Here is a 22,026-nt window from a genome sequence, read left to right as displayed (position 1 = left end):
TGTTTTGAGAATGATGAGGGCAATGAATGTACAAATGTGCTTTACACAATTGATGTATGCATGGATTGTGATGAGTCAGTCGTATGAGCCCCTAATAAAACGATTTAAAAAAAAGAAAAAGAAGTACAACAAATGTAAGGTATCTAGCTTTTTAAAAAAACCGCATCAAACAAACAAACCGTGTGGTTCAAAGAGTATTAAACAAAAAGAATAGCATGTCAGTCATAGAACTTGAGCTTCCAGGTTAGTTGACAGAGCTTTCTGATGAGTTTGTCTTAATATCAACTATAATTTTGATGTGTACCCGTAGTGCTTTTCTATCATCTCTCAAAATAAAAGATGAAACAACAACACACACACACATATACACAAACAAAAACAGAGCAAAAAACCTCAGCAAATAAAAAGTTCCAGCAATAAAAAGTCCTTATTCCTGTTCTGATACAGGAATCCTGTATCCTGTATCCGCCACTCACACCACTGGTCCTGAAGGGATCATCCGCCCTGGATTCCCTGTGTTTCCAGTTCCTATCTGATACAGGAATCCTGTATCAGAACAGGAATAAGGACACAGTCTTGCTCTCAAGGAGTTGACAAGCCAGTGGGTAAAAAACAAGGCAACCCACCATGACCAACAAGTGTGGGAGGTGCTATGGCAGAAAATCCGTTTTGGACAGACACACACAGGAGCAACTGAAGGGGGCTCAGGATGACTTCCAGGGAAAATGAAGTACAGCCTCTGAGACAAAAGCAGCCTAACTGAGAGGCAAGTGCAGGCCGAGGGCGGAAAATATTGGGATGTTGAGCTAAGAAGTTTGAACTTGACCCTGAAGACTATGGAGCGCCCACTGCAGGATTTTAAATAGGATTTAAGTGATATGATAAAATTTGTATTTGAGGAAGAACAGTCTGGCCTTGGTGTGCAGAACAGCCTGATAGGCGATGAAGAATGGAACTAGTAATCCTAGCTCAGAGGTCAGTAGTTTAATACATGGTAAAAATAAAGTTTTAGTTTATTATACTTTCTAACTGTTGCTAAGTGGAAATGTTATGAATTTTTGCCAATACATTTCATATCACATCAAATAAGCATCATTTTGTCTCTCAAAATATCTATACTTCATTTCTCATTGGATTGGCCAGAACCATACTGCTTTTTAAAAATTACTGTATGGTTGTACACTATATATTGGAAAAATGAATGTAAGGGGACAAAATAGGAAGTAATTTAAGCTAAGAACTTAAAACTACAGACGAGAAGCACCCTCTGAACAGTGAGAGGATTCGCTATTTAAGATGTGCTGTTGGGATGGCTGGGCCCACCTGGCTATCAGTACAGTGCAGTAAGGAGAGAGGCCTACCAAATGGTTGCTATCTCGCTCAGATGGGCACATAGTTAAATGTAAAAGAAGAAAAAAAACGAGAGGAAAATGGAATGGCATATTTATTCCAGCTGTAGAAGCAAGATTAAATTCTTATTAATGTGGAAAGAAAGGATCTCATAAGAGACAAATGGGATAGGTATGAATATATAAAAATAAAACAGCTTTGCCCAATGAAATGTACAAAGGAACAGTAATAGAAAAAGTAATGAATAAAAGGTTACTACCTAATAAATATTAAAAATAAAACTATTATCCCATATAAATTAAAAAATCAAATAGATAAGGTCAATAACTATATTCCATTTAACAAATGATCCAGAGATGAACAATTTATATGCAAAAGAAAGAGTAAATTATTATTTTGAATACTGCAAAGCCTTTTCAGAAAAAGACACATGTAAATCACCAACAACTTCAGGGAAACATATACTTGTCAAGCTCAGAAGTCTACAGGGAAAGCTAGAACACAGCTTATCTATACGACACCAACAACATCATACATGCTGCTGGTATCACCGTCAACTAGTCTCAACTAGCTGCAAAACCATCTACAGAGCAGAACGCGAGCAAGATATCCATTATGCATGTGTTGACCTTGTACTAAGTCTGACCTTGTACTAAGTCCATTTTGAGGAACATATCCACAAAAGAAGAAACAGTCAATTGTTTAAAGATATTCACAGGACTATTATTCATCAACAGAAAATAATGAAAACAATCCAAAAGCTTAATAAAAGAGAGTGGTGAGGCATATTGCATGAAAACATGACTCATCACACAGCTTTTAAAAGGAGACACAGCAGACATAAATGACTAAAAACAAAAGAATGCAAAGACATGCTTCATAAAGCATGTATACATGTATGTGAATTAAGAAGGATGCAGAAAAAGTGAATGCTTTCCTATACTTTTAGTTTCCTTGGAGCTCCCCCAAACCCAATCTGCAGGATTCCACAAATGGCACATATCCTGCTCCTTTAGCACGAGCCAGGGGCACTTTCCCACTCCAGTCCATGCCGTCACGGGAATACTGTTCCCTTTTACAACTTTACGTTTCTGGGGGGGAAAACAGCACCTGAATTGCCTGGTGGGCTTACCGTGAGAGTGGCAAGTGACATGAAGCTGATTAGGTTATTCCACACTTTATCAATGTCCTTCAGCAGCTGCTGGAGTTTCTCACTGCACACTGCGGTGGCCTTGATCCCCAGCTCCACACGTTTGGTTACCCTGTACACCTCGACGACACCTGACAGAGTGAGTGTAGTAAGTGTGGAGAACGAGAGAAGACAAGAGTGAAGCATTATTACTTGCTGATTACCTTTGCTGGAATTAAGTATACCTGGACAGAGGCGATCTTACTATTCCTTGGGGCCTTATACCCACCCCCGTGTAGCTCTTACTGCAGATTGTGGCACTACATGAAACAAACCCACGGCTGTGGAATCAATTTCCGACCCATAGCACTCTGTTTTCCGACCCATAGCACTCTGTCGGGCAGAGTAGAACTGCCCCCATAGAGTCTCCACGGCCATAAATCTTTATGGAAGCTGTCACATCTTTCTCCCTTGGCACTGCTGGTGCTGGTGGGCAGCTGAGTGTCTTAATCACTGTGTCACTAGGGCTCCATACACGTGGAATTTAAATTCAAATCCCGCTCTGTCATTTGCTAACCTTGTACCTTTGGGCAAGTGACTTCGTCCCCCTCTACCTCAGTGTCCTCATCTGCAAAACTGGGTCAATAGCTGAACTTCCTCAAAGGGTTATTGAGAGAATTAAATGAGCTTATATCTGTAAATAGCTTAGAACAGTAACCAAAGAATAGTAAGTATTATGCAAGTATTAGTTCCCCTCCACCCACTTCTTAATGAGCCCATTTGTTTGAATTTGGGAAATCCCATTATACTGGTTGAAAACATTTATATTGAAAGTTTAAGAGAATCTAAATGTCAATAGCATCGCAAAGTAATGAAGAAATATCTCAACCTCCTGAATTTCCAACGATTTATTAGTTCTGTGGCTACGTGTATCTTCACACAGGGCACAGATGCAGCCTAGCTCTTACCCGGTGATCTCTGAGTTGTGGCTGATTAGTAATAGACACCAAGGCCCGTCCCATCCTAAAGAAGCCATTGTCACATCTCCACCACCACCTCCATCCTCACCCCCAGCCCTAGCCTTTGAAGACTAGAGGAAATACAAGGGAGTCTTCAGAGTGGTGTATCATTAGCCTGTGTATATAGCACTATGACTTTTCCCTCTTCCTGGCCTAGGAGAAGGGCAAGGCCATTGTCCACTTTTAGGCAAGTGGGGGATTCTTTTAGAGAGCTTGTTCACGATTCAACCACTGGGGTGCTGTGTCTCAGTGACACTACAGGTCAGGCCCTAGTCAAGGTGTCAGGGGCAGAGCAGTGAACCCAACAGAAACCCTGGCTTCCTTGTAGCTTCATCCTAATGGAGGGAGCATAAGAGCCGGTAAACCAGAACAAGCTGTCAAACATTAAGGGTAAAGGCAAGGAGAACATTAAGCAGGGGGAGGGGGCAGGAAGTACTGGTGAGTGAGGTGGCAGAAGTAGGTTTGAAAAAGGAGGCCAGGGAAAGTCTCACTTAGAAGATGATATTTGAAAAAAACAGCTGAAACAGATTAGGGTCCACAGCCAAGCCCCAAGTTTAAGGAAGGTTGGATGCTGGTCTGGACAGAGAAGTTTTAAATCAACCAGGGATGTTCACCAGTGGAAGCTAAGGAATCTGCTTGTGATGTGACACAAAGAATCCACACAGAGCACAGTCAGGCAGTGGTTGGAGACAAAATGAAGTTCGGGCCTCACCTAGTTCAGACTCTGCTTCAAACCAGCACCACAGATGTAATTTTACACTGTTCCTATGATGTGCACAACAGGGACTCTGGAAACTCGACTGTAGAGACCTATGTCAAATAGTTGTTATTGCCTGTGACTGAAGGGTCTTATCTCCAAATGCAGTCACTACTAAGTGAAGCCCTCTGGGGTTTATGGGATCTAGATCAAAATAAGGAGACACTGAAAACAATGCAAAGTGTTGTGATTTTAAATAAGAAAAATATAAAGGAACATACCTAATAAATATTCCATGCCCCGAGCTGACTGGATGACTTCTGTGCAAACAGTACTGCTACTAATTCCATTCAAGGTATCATTTGCCTTCTTTATAGCCTACAAGAAATAAAAACCACATCACCTTATTTAACTGAGAGAACTCACTGCAAGCAGAGAACTTAGCAAAAAGCCAAGAGGCGCTGTAAAAGTATGAGGAACAGATATGTGTATGACTATGCTGAAACAAAGCTGAGAAGTTACTTTCAATCTGAGAGAAACAATCTTACAATCTTCTCCTCCTATCTTCGGAAGACAGAAGACAGAGATCCCCCAACTTACATTATTTTAATACAGGCAGAGTTAACGATGCCACTTAGTTATTTCTTAAACACAGTGACAGATGAGGGAACAACTGAGCCAGACAGAGTCTGCTGCTACATCTGTGAAAGATGCGTTGTAAGATGAGGGAGGTCTGATTTTTTCACTGAGGCTGTGCAAGGCCCGCAAGGTTATGCTCCCAAGTTTTCTTCTGTCTATTCAATGAACCAAGGAGAAAACAAAATGGCCCAAGACACTTCTGCTACAGACAGGCCCACCACACCACCAAGAGACATACTTACATCCAGAGCACTCCCCAGGCAGCGCTGCCATTCATACGCGTATCTCTCATTCTCCTGTGAACAGTAGGGGAAAACTGGGTTAAATGGGCATGCCTGGAAGCCTTTATTTATGACTCCTATCAATTAGAAGACCTCTGGAAGACACTGTTATTTAAATAATTTTAGCTCAAGCCGAGTTTATCTTTTTGAACTCACTAATGATTATTATAAATCACCAATATATGTAACTTCGGAGCACATAACCTGCAGTTTATAACAGTTTCCCTCTGTAAACATTTTCCCCTTTCTACCAGTAACACCTAAAACCTTCCTTTACAGGTACTCGCCCTAAAGGTGTCTAGTTCAAAAGTTCATGTCAAACCATTGGCTTTCTGCATCAGTTAGGATGCTGTGCGATAAAGAACGGGAAGGAGGAGGGCTAAGGGTGTCGGCTGCAAATTAGAAACTCCAGAATAATCTTCCCGGCTTCCCAACTTTGAAGTTTCACCACGAAGATGATAAAATGTGAGCTCTCAAAAGGAATTCCCCAGGGAAGTTTGTGTTTTAGGGTCACTAACTATTTTCAGGGGCGGCTGCAGCTGGTGTTTTCATGCAAGACTAACTTGAATGACACGATGCCTGGCATCTTGTGACTTTCTGCCCCGCATTTTTCCATGTGAAAGCCCAGGGTCCTTTTCCTTGGGGCCCTCAATGTGTTTGCCTTGGCTGCTGGGGAAGCCCCGGGTGCTCACCTCCACTTCTCCTGTCAGATCTTTGTACTTGTCCCGGATGACAGGCAGAGCAGGCTTCTCACTCAGGGTGCTTGAGCGGTCTCGGAAAGGCTGCTCCAAAGCTGGGGCAGGAGAGGAACGGCTCATTTCTTTATCTCCCAGGCTCAAACTCCTCCTGTGAGATCCTGAAAGTGCATGATGGCACAGCCAAAGGTTTGCTTGACTCAGCTTAGTTCTGCCTAGGAAGCTACATGGTGAAGCCTTTCCTGCCTTTAATTTTCTCCAGGACGCCGCTCTGATCTATCAGGTGTCTCCCATGAGTCTAAGTGCAGAATCATTAGATAAAAGTGATTTAGCCAATACCAATTCGTAAAACTTGTGTCACTTTTCCATCATTCGTTGTGAATCTGTACGACAGTGCGTTAAACATTGTAATGCTAACTGAAAGGGCTCTGGTTCGAACGCGCCTTCTCTTGTGCAGGAGAAACATGAGGAAATTTGCTGTTTAAAGGATCTGTGCCTTTGGAAACCTTATGGGGCGCTTCCTACTCAGTTCTGAAGGGTCACTCAGTTAAAGTTTGCTTAGTTAGGAATTTTTACTGAGCTGCTCAGTATTTCAATCTCATTGCTATCAACGATCCCTTCTGTTGGGATGGGATTAAAGAAGAGGCAAACCCAGACACCTATAGAGACCAGGCAAGTAAAGTAAATGACCAAAGTGGGTCGGCTGAAGACGGAGTGGGGGGACTGTGGCAAATTAGGGGAGCTTGCCCCATCAAAAGGGGACATTGCTACTCAGTTCCAAGGGTTGGGAGGTATGCTTGCAGGCCCACTACTGACAAATATGGTAGCTTTTCACAAAATGCTAGAAATCTAGATAATGAAATCTCTCGTGATTTTTTAATATTACCACGGGGGCAATCAAAACTGGTCTGTTGGCTGAATCTAGATCTACATGGGAATCTCCGGGTTCTAAGACACAGTTTTTTTGTTTGTTTTTTATTTTTTAACATTTTATTAGGGGCTCATACAACTGTTATCCCAATCCATACACACATCAATTGTGTAAAGCGCATTTGTACATCATTCTCAAATCTTTTTCTCTCCACTTAAACCCCCGACATTAGGTCCTCATTTTTTCCCCTCCCTCCCCGCTCCCCCCTCCCTCATGAGCCCTTGATAGTTTATAAATGGGTATTTTGTCTTATCTTGCCCTGTCCGACGTCTCCCTTCACCCACTTTTCTGTTGTCCATAAGACACAGTTTATAACCCAGAGCAAGACCAGAGCTCAAGTGCCCACAAGTGGAACCAATCCACTGCTCTGGCGCCTTGAACACAGCATACCGCCGATCAATAAACTAATGAAAAACAGAATGTGCTCTGTGCTTGTTTTTAGCCCACAAAAGAGGTTTACTGTGCAACAGTGATTTGACTTCAATTCAATTATGGAAATCTTTTTATCGTTACCACTAATAGAATCTGCTCTCAAAGGCTGGGAAATCTACTTCCTGCTAAACCAGGGACCCAACTTTTATTCTTGAGAAAGAACACTCAACCCCTCAGTGGGCAGAATGCCGGCAGCACAGTCCACGTTGAAGTTACCCACCTTGAACAGACAGGTCAAACGTGGCCAGCTCACTTTTGATCATTTCTTCGCTGGATTTCATTTTACTCTGTGAATTGGCCAGTAAAAAGTCAAACTTGCTGATCTTGGGCTTTTCACTCTGAAACTCTCCAAAGTCATCGGGGCATTCCTGTGGGGTTTCATGGGATGCACCACTTGAAGCTGGGCTGGAACATGTGCCCTCTTGGCTCCGGTCGGCTGAAGGGGGGTCTTGGCTTGTGAATTCTTTATAGTGCCTGCTGTCATAGTCCTTTTGCTCGCTGGCCTGAGGAATTCCATCTTTGAAATTGGCGAACGCTGGGAAGGTCGCCTCTGGAAGGGCGTCCTCACTGGGAAAGGTGGTTACTTTGGAGAGCGATGTCATGGTGATGCTTTCAGAACTGCCAAACGAAGTCTCTTTCTTTGGAAGCACCGAGGCAGCTGGGGAGGACCCGCTTCCTGCTGAGAGGACAAATGGAGAGAGCTTTCTGCCCTGGGACGCATCATCCCTGTCTGACCAGTCAAAGCTTGAAAGCGCGCTCACTGCAAAATTGCTACTGTAGGTCCCAAAAGCAGCATATTTTAAGTCCTCTATATCTGAAAGGGAAATAAGACCCCACAATTAGAGACAAGCTCACGACTCAGCAACAGGCCCTAAACTCTGGGGAAGCAAACTGTCTCCACTTTATGCTACACTAGAATTAACTATATTCAGAGCTGGCGTTTGGGTTGTAAAATTTGATCTTAGAAAACCCACACTGATTTGGCATTTACACATAATTGTCTTTGGAAATTAAAAAATTATTTTAAAAGATAGGCCATGTATTTACCAATGCATCTGCTGTTTGATGTAAGGTTAGTCACTTCATACCTTGTCTATTTATTTGTATTTTAAAAGGTTTACATATTCCCTGCCTAAAACATGGCTCCTTTCATCCTATTAGAAACTGTTCTTTTAAAATATATTCATACAAAAGATATATGCATGGCAAATTAATTTTAAAAACATGGTACCTTAAAGCTAAAGTGAAAATGTTTCCTAATTTCCAGTTTTTAATTAAGCAATTACTTACCTAATTGTTATTTTGGTCAATTTTGACACCTTATTGCTGTGTTGGAGTGTGAGAACAGAAAAATCAATCTAATCTACATTAGTCCTCTCAAAATAAAACCAGGGGTCTGGTTTTCTCATTCAACTGTGAGTCTCACGTGAAAAAACCAAAACCTAACAACCAACCCCACAACCCGATGGTAAAGGGCTAATTTTGCAAAACATTCTTAGTATACAGTTTAGTCATTTTGAGAGGCAGCACAGAACTGAGTGTATATATTTTTCTTATTTAAAACCGAGTTCAACTCCCAGTATCACCACTACAGGCAAGTGATGGGCACGTCTATACTTCGCTTTGCCCATCTGTCCCAGGAGCAGCGCGTGTCCTCAGAAGGGTGTGCTTGGAGGACTCGCTGTGACACTGTGGGGGAAGGGGCCGGCTCAGGCCTGCGGAGCCATATGCAACTTTTGTTCAGCAGAGTGGCCACTGGCCTCAATTAGCCTTTTAGTTGCTTCTTAGGGTCTAAACTGAAATGATTCCACAGCCACAAGGAAAAGTAAACCCCATCGGTTTAGGGGCCTTCCTAAGGAAGATGATGTTTCTTGTCCAGTTTCAAGAGGCAAAGCCGCCATGGCGGAGTCAGGCTGGTGTGGAGAGAAGCCCCGTCAGCAGTGCTGTCCACTCCGTCAGGCTCACAGGCAGCAAGGTTGAGATTTTTACCCACATTCTGCTTCCTTTGAGTCACTGTACACAAGGCAAGAAGACCCATCACGAGACCTCCTTCGGCCACCACACCTCCGGTTTGCAAGGGGGAGGCTCTTCATAATGAAGTCCATAAGGGCGGCTGGCACTGGGTCATTGCTACTTTTCTTTTCAGAGCCACTCTGCAGAGTTGATGACAGTTAAGGGACTCTCCATTTCCATATCTCTTCTAACACAAGAGGGGCTTCAGGAAAGTTTGTGGGAAAATGGAATGAAAAGAGAATGGAGTTTTCCCAGGGAACTTTGTGAAAGACCTCTCATATACCTCTCTTTAAGCCCTCGAAAGCCTGAGATGGACAGAAAAGTCAACCACTGAAAAGCAACATCTACCACAGGTGATTAGAATTCTGCAGTGCATCTGATATGCTTCAAATTGGTAAATTAAAAAGGACGTGGGGAAAAGGATTCAGGTGACAGATTTATGCGGCACAGAGGGATGTAACAAGCCTCTGGCTGCGGTGGCTTCCTTTCCCCACTCTTTAAAGGCGTCAGAAGGCGGCCAGACTCAGAGCGGCAGGCAGATGCAGTTATACATGCGCCTCTAGTCTTCACGAGGAACATGCAGAAGAATGTTTCATAACAGGTATTTTTATTATTAGCCCCTGTTAGGAAGCTGCTTGGGGAAAAGCTATATTAGGAACTACTCCCAGAATCTCATCTATTATGAGGGTAGCAATTATCCTAGACACAAAAAATGCATTTAATAAAAAGTTCAAACACTGCAACTGAGTTGCTATGGTACCAAAAGACCCTTTTGTGTAATCATACAACAGGATTAAAAATAAGTAAAACAGAAATGCCTAAGATACTCAGGTATAAAGCATTGTAAGTAAATCAGGAATTGTCTTAATTGAAGAGCTTTCAAACATTTTTATAACATACAGGTCTTGACTAATTCTTGTTTTTACTTCAAATGGTTATGTATAACCTTTTGCCTTTTGGAATTACTCATAAATTGACTAAATGAAAGAGTCAGGAGCAATAAAATTGTGGGTGTTTTTTTAAATTTAATTTAATTTTTATTTATTTATTTTTTTTAAGTGAGTGAGAGTGAGACAGTGAGTCAGTCAGTGAGTGAGACAGTGGGAGAGTGAGGCAGTGAGAGTGTGAGACAGTGAGAGAGTGAGTGAGAGTGAGGGACTGAGACAGTGAGTAAGGCAGTGAGTGTGGGAGTCAATGAGTGAGTAAGAGCGAGTGAATGTGGCAGTGAGTGAGTGAAACAGTGAGAGAGTGAGACAGTGAGTGAGACATTGAGTGAGACATTGAGTGAGTGAGTGAGGCAGTGAGGCAGTGAGCAAGTGAGTGAGAGTGAGGCAGTGAGTGAGTGAGAGAGTGAGTGAATGTGCCAGTAAGTGAGAGGCAGTGAGTGAGACATTGAATGAGTGAGGCCATGAGTGAGTGAGGCAGTGAGTGAGAGAGAGAGTGAGTGAGTCAGTCAGTGAGAGTGTGAGTGAGTGACAGAGTGAGATAGTGAGTGAGACAGTGAGTGACTGAGACAGTGAGGCAGTGAGCAAGTGAGTGAGAGTGAGGCAGTGAGTAAGACAGTGAGACAGTGAGTGAGTGAGGCAGTGAGTGTGAGTCAATGAGTGAGTGAAAGTGCCAGTGAGTGAGAGTGAGACAGTGAGTGAGGCAGTGAGCAAGTGAAGCAGTGAGTGAGAGTGAGACAGTGAGACAGTGAGTGAGTGAGGCAGTGAGTGAGACAGCGAGAGTGAGTGGGAGAGTGAGGCAGTGAGTGAGACAGTGAGAGACTGAGTGGGAGAGTGAGGCAGTGAGTGAGAGTGAGGCAGTGAGCAAGTCTGTGGGTGTTTTTAATAATGAAAAATAAATACATTAAGACTTGCTAACATCAAGGCTCAAAGCTGATATTTAAGTTTTACTTTTGCTTGTTAGTGATAAATTTGTGTGAAAAAACTAATTTACTAAACATGATTAATTTGGACACACAATCTAGTGTTTTAAAAGGTGACCGTGATTACATAAGGAGTATAAGACAAGGCAGCCCTACACAAGATGGAAACAAAGTAGCATTCCCCGACATGGTGCACGTGGTAAGCCACTTTCTGAGAATAATGTGGTTTATCAAGTCACTGGGCTAGGTCAAATCAAGACAATCCCTCACTTCCTGGGTTAACAGCTCTACAGTTTTATAAGCAGTCAAATAATATATATTTTTGTATAATGCTCTTACAAATATTAAAGCTTCTGTAAGACCTAAAATGTAAGTGATGGAAGCCCTGTCTGGAAAAATAATATGGAATAACCCACAGTCACATGTTCTTTTGTAATCACTGAAGTTACTATACATGAGTTTTCCATTTGATGGCTGAATTCCAAAAATTGCCAGAGAAAAGGGAAAAAGAAAATGGTGAATGGATGTAATAAAACGAACAGAATCACTACTGCATTTCCAATTCAACTGGAGAACTCTGGGACTGTGCTAAGTTGAAATGCAATTGCACACAGATAATACGCCTAATTGTGTGCCTCAATACATCTATTTGTTTGCAACCAGGGAAGCCCTATGATAAAGGCCAAAGCAACAAACAACACAATCTACTTTTCATCACGGATCTCAAACGAGACACGGATTTCTTTCTCCTGCTCACACGTCAGTCACCCTCTCAGTCTCTTCCATAGCTTCTATTCAAATCCCCTTAAAGTGGACTTTGTAGGAGAAAACAAGATGTTTCTTGGAACAAAGGAGGCAAGGGCACATCTCCATGGACAGTTTGTTTCTAAAGCTGTAAGTATGTGCCCAAGTGGTTAAAAGTTACTAGCTTTGGAGGAAGGGTTCAGAGAGAGAAGGAAAGTGATATATGTGCCAATTCTTAAGTGTTTTGTGTAGCAATAAAGACGTGCAAGCCACAAAGGAAGACATAGCTTTTAACTGCCAATACTGATTCAATCCAAACTTCCTTTACCAAAGCAAACCATGAAATATTTAGACATTTCTGCTTCTCTCCACCCCTGGTCCTAGTCTTCGATCTAGGAACAGCTGTATCGTATTCTCTACTAATTACAGAATCTGATCTGACGCATCCTGAGTTTTAAACACCCTGACTGGTGCTTTTGCAGAAAACAGGAATGAAACTGATAAAAGTATAAGTCTGACAGGCTCTCAAATGTGTCTTCTAGTGTTTTCCCATCTGCAAAAAAACCTCCCACTCTACATTGGTACACACATAGATGAATGGTTTAATTCTAGTCAATGTTTTAAATTATACCCATGCTATTGGGGCGCACCTTCAGTTTTCTGTGTGCTTTAAATAAAAAAAAAGGAACATGGAAACATTGTGGATTGTGTGTGTGTGTGTGTGTGTGTGTGTATTTTTTAAGTCAGGGACATTTAGAATGTCAAGGAATGAATCAGGCCACGCAATGGGTGTCACCCAAGATAACCAATAGAAATCTCATCAAATGAGCCCAAAAGATGGTAATCGCCATTGGGTCCTTTGGCCAAGATCGCGGCACCTAGGAGACCTCCTATGCATCCGACTCTGCCATGCTGTCAAAATTACTGTCCAACATTTTCCAAATCAACTTATCAAAAAAATTCAACTTATGAAAAAACCAAGAGATCTGGAAGCAGATCTTCAAAAATAACTTGGTTCTTTGAGGTGTGTGACAGCTTCTTTGATTTTGTCAGAGTTCCCTCCGTGTTCATTTGCTACTTTTGGAAACCAGCATGGATTTTAACATGAGCAGTAGAGTAATTATGGAATCAAAATATACTTATTTTGAGTGGTGCCACATAAGCAAATGAAGTTTCTGCAAGCTTTACCCCATTCATGCCATTCAAGTCAAATGTAGTCTGAGGAGGCAGCTCTTCCCCAGTTACAGTGAATGCCTTTCAACCCGAGGGAGTCCTCTTCCTAAGAGACTGAAAATGCGAAGCAACAGCTGCAACCATTCATTAATAACTGGAACAAAGATGAAGCTAGGAAAATTAGAACTTGTCAAAAGTGAATGATATGCTTGAAAATATATATTCTAGGCACTCGTCAGCTGAAGTGGATGAACACTGTCCACTTAGAACTGGACATTTAGAATATCTTCAACATCCTGGGAATGACAAACTAAAGAGGAACAGCATCCCATTCATTGCCCTGAAGAACATTTTCAAGATCTATCCTGAAGTACAATGCTGTTGGTGAAAAGAAAATATTCATAGGCCCACAAGGGAGACCAGTCAAAATGACTATTATTCAAATTTACCCACCAACTACTAATGCCAAGGATGAAGAAACAGAGCTATCTACCAACTTCTGCAGTCTGAAGTTGATAAAAGATGTAATCAAGAGGCACTGTTAATTACTGGTGATGGGAATGTGAAAGCTATAAACAGAGATGAAGGACTGGTGGTTGGGCAACAGGAGGTTGGTGACAGAAACAAAGCTAGGATCGCATGATAAAATTTTGCAAGACCAATAACCTATTCATTGGAAATACCTTTTCTCAACAACATAAATGGTGACTATACACACTATAGCCCCTACTATATGGGATAGATAGGATACATAGGAATCAAATTGAGTACATTAATGGAAAAGGGCAATGGAGAAGCCCAATACTAGTCAGAACAAGGTAAGGGCGGAGTGAAGAACAGACCATTAATTACTCAAATCCACGTTCAAGTAGAAGCCAGAGATAATTACAGTCCACAGGAGCCAAAATAGAACCTTGAGTATATCCTACATGAATTTAGAGAATATCTCAGGAACAGATTTAACGCAATGAACACTAATGACCGAAAAGACCAGACAAGTTGTGGAAAGACATCAGATATAATACATGAAGAAAGCACGAAGTCATTAAAAACGTGAAAGAAAAGAACTCTTGAAGTAGCTAAAGTGAATGGAAGAAATGACCAAGCAAAAGCTGAGCAATTTCAAAGGGTGGCTTCAGAAGGCCAAGTATTAAAATAAAATGTGCAAAGTCCTAGAGTTAGAAAAATCAAAAGAGATGGGTACACTTAGCATTTCTCAAGTTGAATGAAAGGAAAACAATTCAAGCCTTGAGATACCGCATTGAAGGATTCTATGGGGAAAACATTGAAGATTGCAGGAAGCATCAAAAGAAGATGGAAGAAACAGTCTCACAGAAGCAAAAATAACTGGTCAATGTCCAACCATATCAGAAAGTAGCATGTGATCATGAATGAGTGGTACTGAAGAAGTCCAAACTTCACTGAAGGCACAGACAAAAAAACAATGCTTAAGGGATTGATGAAGTACCAACTGAGATTTCTCAAAAAACAGATACAACACCAGAAATGCTAACTGACCGGAAGAGATTAATATTTTACCCATTCCCAAAAAGATGATCTGACAAAATGCAAAAATTATTGAAGAATTAATATCATGAAGGTCACATGCAAGTAGTTTGCTGAAGTTAATTTTAAAAAGATCACAGCAGTACATACATAGGGAGGCAGGATTCAGAAAAGGACGTGGAATGAGGGATTATCACTGCTGATGTCAGATGGATCTTGACTGAAAACAGAATAGCAGAAAAGATGTGTCTCTGTTTCATTGGCTATGCAAAGAATGTGAATTCCAGAACATTTGTTTGTGTTCACGTAGAACCCTTCAGAGACCAGGAGAGGGTGTTGGAACGGAACAGTGATAGTGCATGGTTTACAATCAGGAAAGCTGTGTGTCAGAGTTGTATCCTTTCACCACCCATACTTATTCAAGCTGAACAAATATAGTATCTGAGCAAATCATCAAAGCAACAGCTGGATTATATGAAGAATTCGGCATTTAGGTTGAAGGAAGATCCATTAACAACCTGAGATATGCGGATGACACAATCTTGCCCCCTGGCAGTAAAAAGGGGGGGGTACTTACTGATGATTATCAAACACTACAGCCTTCAGTCTGGACTACAATGCAATGTAAAGAAAACAAAACCCTCACAACTGGACCAACAGACATATCATGATAAACGTAGAAAGAATTGCAGTTGTGAAGGATTTTACTAGGCTCCACCACAATCAACGCCCGCAGAGGGAGCAGTCAGGAAATAAAAAACATATTGCTCTGAGCACATCTGTTGCGGGAAGGACCCAAGCCCTGGTCTTTCCAAACGCCACACATGCATGTGAACAGCGGCAGTAAGAGCAGAATCGACGCCTTTGAAATAGGGTGTTGGCAAAAAATATTGCACATCCAACGACTGCTGTAGAAGGACTAACACATCTGTGTACAAGCGAGAACGGCGAGACTCTGTCTCTCCCGTATTTTGAATATGTTACCAGGAGGGACCAGTCCCCGAAGAGGGACAGCATGGCTGGTCAATGAACAAGGAGACCCTCAACAAGACAGATGGACACAGGGCTGAACAATGGGCTCAAATGACAGAGACAGCTGTGAGGGTGGCACAGAGCGGCAGGTTGTGTTGTATTCTGATGTACTTTAGGTTGGGACTGACTCGATGGCACCTGATAACAACAACAACAAATGTATCATTTCTCAGACACTGATGTAGGAAATCAAGTACTAAGCAGGTCTTAGTTGGCACCGGGGTAACATAAACATAGCATTTGTTTGTTGATTTAAACCTGTAGCAGAGTCCTTCAAGTCTTTATTGAAACAAAAAAGGTTTATATTATTTTTAAAGCAATCTCCCCCGAAAAGAAATATGTTACTGAGGAAATATCTATTGCTCAGTTAGTGAATGTATGTTTTAAACATAGTCATGAGTTAAAATATGGCACTCTCTGATGGTCCTAGCCAGCATTAGAAAATTCCATTTGTGAAAAATTCTTTAGACAAAGCAATCAAAAGGATGGTTTTACACATAGCACCAGAGCATTCTAATTAAAGGGGATGTAGCATTATCATTAGATAGAAACTACATTAAAACTTTTTTTTTCATATTTGTTAGCAGCACACATCATACTTGCAGCATAATGCATTTACATAAGATTTTTGAAACCAAGCCTCACACTCTGGGAAACACGGCATTCTGAATGGCAAGCCTAACTTTTCTTAGAGTTACCTTAACATAACATACTTCTTTTCCCTCAAAACACTATTTTATACACTCTAACTGATCACTCAGGAATCACTTGGTTTAATCTTCATATTGTAAAAAAAGAACAACGAACCAAAACCTTAAAATATAGGAACCCCAACAAGATGATTTTTAAAAAAATAGCAATAAAAATGTTAAACCATGGAAATAGCCCTTTTTCATAGTTCTTATTGGCATAAGGGTTCTGACCTGGAAAACAGTAATGTTCCTAATGTTGCCCCAATTCTTCTTCTCTAAGATGAAAAACTCCCTGCCCTGTTTGTTGCTAACTTTATTGATCCTTTTAAAAAATGTTTTCTCAAAAATGGAAAATGTTTTTAACCTGGCTTTGTCTATTCCTTAAGGCCATTGTAAGAGCTTGCTTTCTGGATATCAGTAAAAAAAACAAGACTTGCTGATGGCTTCATAATGCACTTTACAGTCTGACAGATGGTGTGCTCTGCCGTCAGGAACGGGGGTACTGCCTGATTTTAAACTCAGCCCTGCAGATTTTCCTAGGCATTGACAGTGAACACATACAGAAATTCTCCATTTAAATTCAGTTTATATTTACTGTGATCAGAAGTACAAGGGGCTTCAAAGAACTCTTGGGAAAATGGAATGAAAAGATAGCACTTTTTCCATGAATGTCTCGAGGTCCCTTTGGGCATCTCAATACTATTTGATGATTTATTTTAAATGAAATTTATTGATATCTAGTTATTAACACATCATTGTGTTCCTCTTTCCCCAACCTTCAATTCATGTCTTTCTCTTGACCCATCCCTTCTTGTCACCATTGAACTCCGAGCACAGGAAGGCTCTGTGAATGAAATCAACTTAGAAATTCAGTCAGTTTTCTCTCTCTCTTCCATTAAAATAGTGTAAGGTTACCTTACCTTTCAAACACTGAAAGTTATATTACACATTCCAGGGCCATGTTAAAAACTTACACCAATGGAATTATAAGAGAAACGAAGATTAAAGTGTACTAATACTGTCTGAGGAACAAAGTGTTTAAGGAAACAAAAAGCCAAAAACACCCAAGTCTCAGGAAAAACACCTGCTTTCAACTTGGTCTGAACCAGGCATTTCTTTGGTCTAACCCTGGAAAAGTACAAATTACACACATCCCCACACTTTCAAAATATGCCAAAGAAGTATTTATTAACACAGGACTTACAGATCACAAGAGAGTGGTACAGAAGAGCTGGAAAAGAAGTAATCGGTAAGCATGCAGATCAGTATTTGCAGAGGGATATACTAAAGCAAGTGTGAAAGGCACATTCACACAGAAAACAAAAAGTCTAAACAAACAAAAAAAAAAGGCACCTGAAAGCAGCCAAAATAAATAAACAAACCAGGCGCTGATTAATAAAATACAAAGATTTTCAATGTCATAGAAGAGCCACTTTACAGGTTGGTAGGTAGGGAGGTGACTACTGAAGTCTTGCTAACCCTTTGAGAATGGCACAAATGAGGGGCAAACTCTTACTGCCAACCCAACTAGATTATCTTAATGATGGCACAACGAGGTGCTTCCGTGCCAGGGTGATTAAATTTAGGGTGTTGGGGGAGGCGGCAGCCAGCCAAGTGGAAATGATGTGCAGCAAGGGCTCAAAGGGTTAAACATAATAATATGCAAAGAAATCAGGCAATGTTATTAGTAGTATCTACCTTCCATACAAAGAATTGTAGCAAGAGTTAAAAGAGACAGTATCCCCTTCAGAGTTAAGTTAGGGTTTCTACTAGGTCTTAGTCTCTCTTCAGAGTCTACCTCTTATTTCTCCACTAGAAGTATCTTTAACCCTCAAACGGAGAGAGCACGAGATACTGTGGTGCACGTGGGGTTACGTAGAACCAAAGGGACAGAGAGCTGTCGTTCGTCTTCTACAATAGATGGTGCAGCAATTCTGTGCAACGATGGAGCGTATCGGTCAGATATCAACCCCTTGAACAACCGCTCTAAAGGGATACTGCTCCTTTCCGACATCGGTTTACAGATCAAGGGAGGAAACAATCCGCATTTAAGAATATCCTCAAACCGAAGAGACTTGGCTGCAACATTACAGGGTCAAAGCTGCGAGTGTCCCAAACACACACACACAAGAACATGAGCACAGAAGATTCTTTGTAACAGGTCAGTCAGCACAAGCACAGTTAAAAATAAATAAATAAACTGATCCCCCCTACCCAAATAAAAACAAACCCCAAACCGGGGTTCGAGTTCTCTCATACAGACATCTAACTTGGCACTGTAAGAGAATACAGATGCACTTTCAGAAAAATAGACTTTACTTCATAACTCCAGAGTTCAAAATGGCTGGTTATACATGTTATGAAAAATCTAAATAAAATGCACAGAATATTACTAGAAACTTGAGCACTGTAACCGATGGTTGTGGCTCAAGCAGCTCGTACCAAAAAGAAAACCCAATAAAACCACTCTAACAAACAAAGAGCAGCAGCAACAAAAATAGAAGAACCATCTGAGCAGAGTACAGAAAATGAAGGTCAACAGTCAAGGACACCAAGGTCTCTTTCTCCAGCCCACTGCACTCAGAACACACCTTAGCCTGTAGCAACCTGATATGCACTTGGGCTCTGCTGCCTGGTTCCTGATCCAGCACCCTGTGTGAGCAGACCGCCTACATCTCAACAGCCAAAGGATGGGCGCAATCTTGCTTTCCGATTTACCAGTCCAATACATGCATTAAATGCTTGAACCCTTTGCAATTTCTGCCTTGTCTGTCAACTTGCAGGGTCAATCCCAAAAACCTCCATATGCATAATACATCTTCTAGAATACTACAGTAATGCTGAGATAGTTCTCATTATTAAAGGCCACAAAATAGGTTTATCTCTCTATATTACATATCAAAAAGCAAATGAAACAAAAAACCTAGGACACTTGGGAATCGAGTTTTTAGGACAGGAAGTTGGACTACATGTAAATCCACACCGAATTTAAAGAGGGCTCCCTATAAGGTGTTTGTAGTCAGTTTTCAAATATTTTGTCAGAAAGTTAGTAGCTACTTATTCTAGCATCTAGAGATTTGTTATCACTTAATACTTCCAGTAATAAGAGTTAACACTAAAAACAGTACCTGGATTCTATTGACAATACCAACACATGCCCTCCTCCTTGCCACACTCTGGCATACAGGACACCCACGTACAAACTCTTTCCCTCTTCTCTTGAGGAACCCGGCAAACTGCAGGACGACTGGTTAGCAAGTTTTACTTTCTTGGCACAAGAACCTGTTTTGTAAACCAAACCGACTCCTAGATTGGCAGCTGCCAAATAAACTCAACAAGAAAAATGAGGGGAAACATTGGCCTCACTCACAGCAATGGAGAAACATTGCTGACGCTGAAAAGGTCTTTATAAAAATTCTGGCAATGTGAGTTTGTTTAGCAGTAGGTCTTCGAGTGCCTGTCAGATTCCAAAAATACTATTTTCGCTCTCCATTCTAAGTTGCCATCGAACCACATTTAACACTGCTTGGCAATGACCATGGGGACTGGCAATGCGGAGGTTAATTATTAGAAATTCACAAAGGGAAAAGGCCACAGCCTTGCTGTTCAGTCAAGTGGCACCCACAGAATCACCTTTGAAATCACCATCACCATCACCATCACCATCACCAGAGCAATCTCACCAATTCCTCACCTGCAGCAGGCGGATGCTGGCCACTAACTGTTGGCAAGTCCAAAGAGCTATCAGACATGACATGCTTAAGATCGCCTCCCACATCAGCCAATTTCATGTCAAACTGAACAGAGAGTGCATCTTCAGAGTCCTCCTTGCCAACACTGCTGCCACCAATGGAAGGGAGATCCAAGGACTTCACAGAAGCAGAGTCTTCCTTGGTGTGTCTGAAGGCCACGGCTTTTTCTCCAAGGGATTTGTCTGAGTTCATGGAAGAAAATTTGTTGGAATGGAAGTCAGCAAAGTCATCGTCACTTTTTCCTGAAGGAGTGCTCTCTTTGAGTTCTTCCACACCTAGTCCAGAGCCTTCCAGAGACAGCTGTTTGAAGACATCGTACTTGGTAGGCGCAACACTTGGGTTCTGTCCACTCTTTCCTGTGCTGCCCGAGTTGCTGGTGAGAGGACCAGGACCAGCTTCCTCTTTCAGGGCATCAAATTTGTCACCTGCCTTTTGCTCAGCTGAAATGGAGCTATTACTGAAAGCCATAAAATCCGCAAAGTCATCCTGCTCCCCAACAGGTGCTGGACTAGAATAGCCCCCAAAAAGGTTGAATTCTCCAAACTCGTCAGCCAAACTAGAAGTTTTAGTCAACGCCAACGCTGCTGCAGTTGCAGCAGAGTCTGTTGGCTGTGCTCGCGTGGAGACAGACTTTGATGCACTAAATGCAGCTGAAACAGATACTGGTTTCTCGTTGCTGCAACTAACCGAGGAAAACATATCTAGGTCTGCTAAATTCAGAGGATTTTTCACATGTGTTTGTGGTTTCTGTGTCTGCACAGTTCCCGAAGGAAAGGATGTAGGAAAAGTCTTTTCTTTTGCTGGAGGTTCTAAGGGTGATATGCTCTCTGCTGTTTTAAAGTCGGTGAATCCATCATCAGTTCCCGTGCATCTGAATTCTGCAAAGCTTTCTCCTGAAAGAAAAGCACAACCAAATGAAACAAACAAACAAAGCACATTAAACTGAAAATCACATAATGCACATCATATTACAAGCATACTTTATAGATTTTTCTCGATTGGCTTGACATTATTTAATCGCAATTTATAAGCCCTCAAACAGCCCTTTCGATACCACATATGTACTTCCACATCAAAGGGAGTAAATAAAAATCACACTTCGAACACCTAACAGCACTATTTTATTTCCTAGTGTTGTTAGTAGGCCCAAAGCATACTCAGAATAGTTCTTCTCTATGGCTAGGCAGCTAAGAACCTGTCATAGAACACGAAATGGGTACTGAGGAGACTATGGCCTCTAAAGGTAACACCTGCTCCTTGATCATCAATAAGAAAATAAGTTGTGGATTTGGATAATGTTTTGTTGTGTATATTTTGCCACAATTAGAAAAAAAGAAAAAGATCACATGAATAAAAATGAGTACATGGAAGAAGAAAATATCCTAGAACTGAATGTGATAATTGTACAACTCTTCTTGATACGATAGAATTAATGAATTGTATGACATGCGGATGTAGTGCTAATAAAGCTGTTAAAAAAGAAGAAAAAACCCCAAACTTTAGAGGCACCCACGAAGCATTATGAGAAATCCTACAATGTTCAATTTCGGATGACACAATTCTGCTCAATCAGGCACTATGAGAACAATGTGGTCTTGCTCAAGTGTCTGCAGGCTTTAATCTGCAGGCACGTGTGAGGAAAATGTGGTTCAGAGCAGTCGAAAGCAGCTTTTCCCAGACCCTCCCAACTGCCAAGCAGAAATGACTGCACAGAAAGATCTGTGAGTACTTGGCTTTTCTTGAAATCAGCCCTCTCACTGTACTTACCTTATTTTTGCAACACACAGAGACTTGAATAAAGACCACTTCTGTTCTTCCAAATTTCAAAGGACATGATTAAGACTTTGGTCTACAGTGTTCTGCTCTGAGGATGCGGTTAGTGACAGAATTGCTTATCTTTTGGTTAGAGAGAATAGTTGATGCATGGACTGCTCATAAATAACAAGGTTCAGTTCATACATGCTGATAAAAACCTGGGCCCTGTTTTTTAAACATTTTATTAGGGGCTCATACAACTGTTATCGCAATCCATACACACATCAATTGTGTAAAGCGCATTTGTACATCATTCTCA

General features: G+C 41.4%; 1 protein-coding gene across 9 annotated transcripts in view; it reads right to left on the bottom strand.

Annotated features, from left to right (window-relative positions):
* The window catches only part of SYNRG (synergin gamma), a 75,829-nt gene that overhangs the window by 12,026 nt on the left and 41,777 nt on the right, over positions 1-22,026 (bottom strand). For 8 of the 9 annotated variants that reach the window (XM_045299911.1, XM_045299912.1, XM_004707363.2 and 5 more), the window contains 6 exons: positions 19,895-20,845; positions 7,394-7,987; positions 5,808-5,971; positions 5,077-5,130; positions 4,477-4,573; positions 2,483-2,631 (listed from right to left, as the gene is read on the bottom strand). In XM_045299911.1, coding sequence (XP_045155846.1) covers positions 2,483-2,631; positions 4,477-4,573; positions 5,077-5,130; positions 5,808-5,971; positions 7,394-7,987; positions 19,895-20,845 — 2,009 coding nt within the window. Of the gene's footprint in view, positions 1-2,482; positions 2,632-4,476; positions 4,574-5,076; positions 5,131-5,807; positions 5,972-6,040; positions 6,109-7,393; positions 7,988-19,894; positions 20,846-22,026 lie in introns of those variants that run through there. The other variant, XM_045299918.1, reaches the window with a different exon arrangement.

Source organism: Echinops telfairi, unplaced genomic scaffold (genome assembly GCF_000313985.2).
Source record: "Echinops telfairi isolate 266 unplaced genomic scaffold, ASM31398v2 ScPeMD7_7458;HRSCAF=8496, whole genome shotgun sequence".
NCBI classification, from domain to species: domain Eukaryota; kingdom Metazoa; phylum Chordata; class Mammalia; order Afrosoricida; family Tenrecidae; genus Echinops; species Echinops telfairi.
The sequence above is the reverse complement of the archived record's forward strand: the minus strand, read 5'-3'. Positions and strand labels throughout refer to the sequence as shown.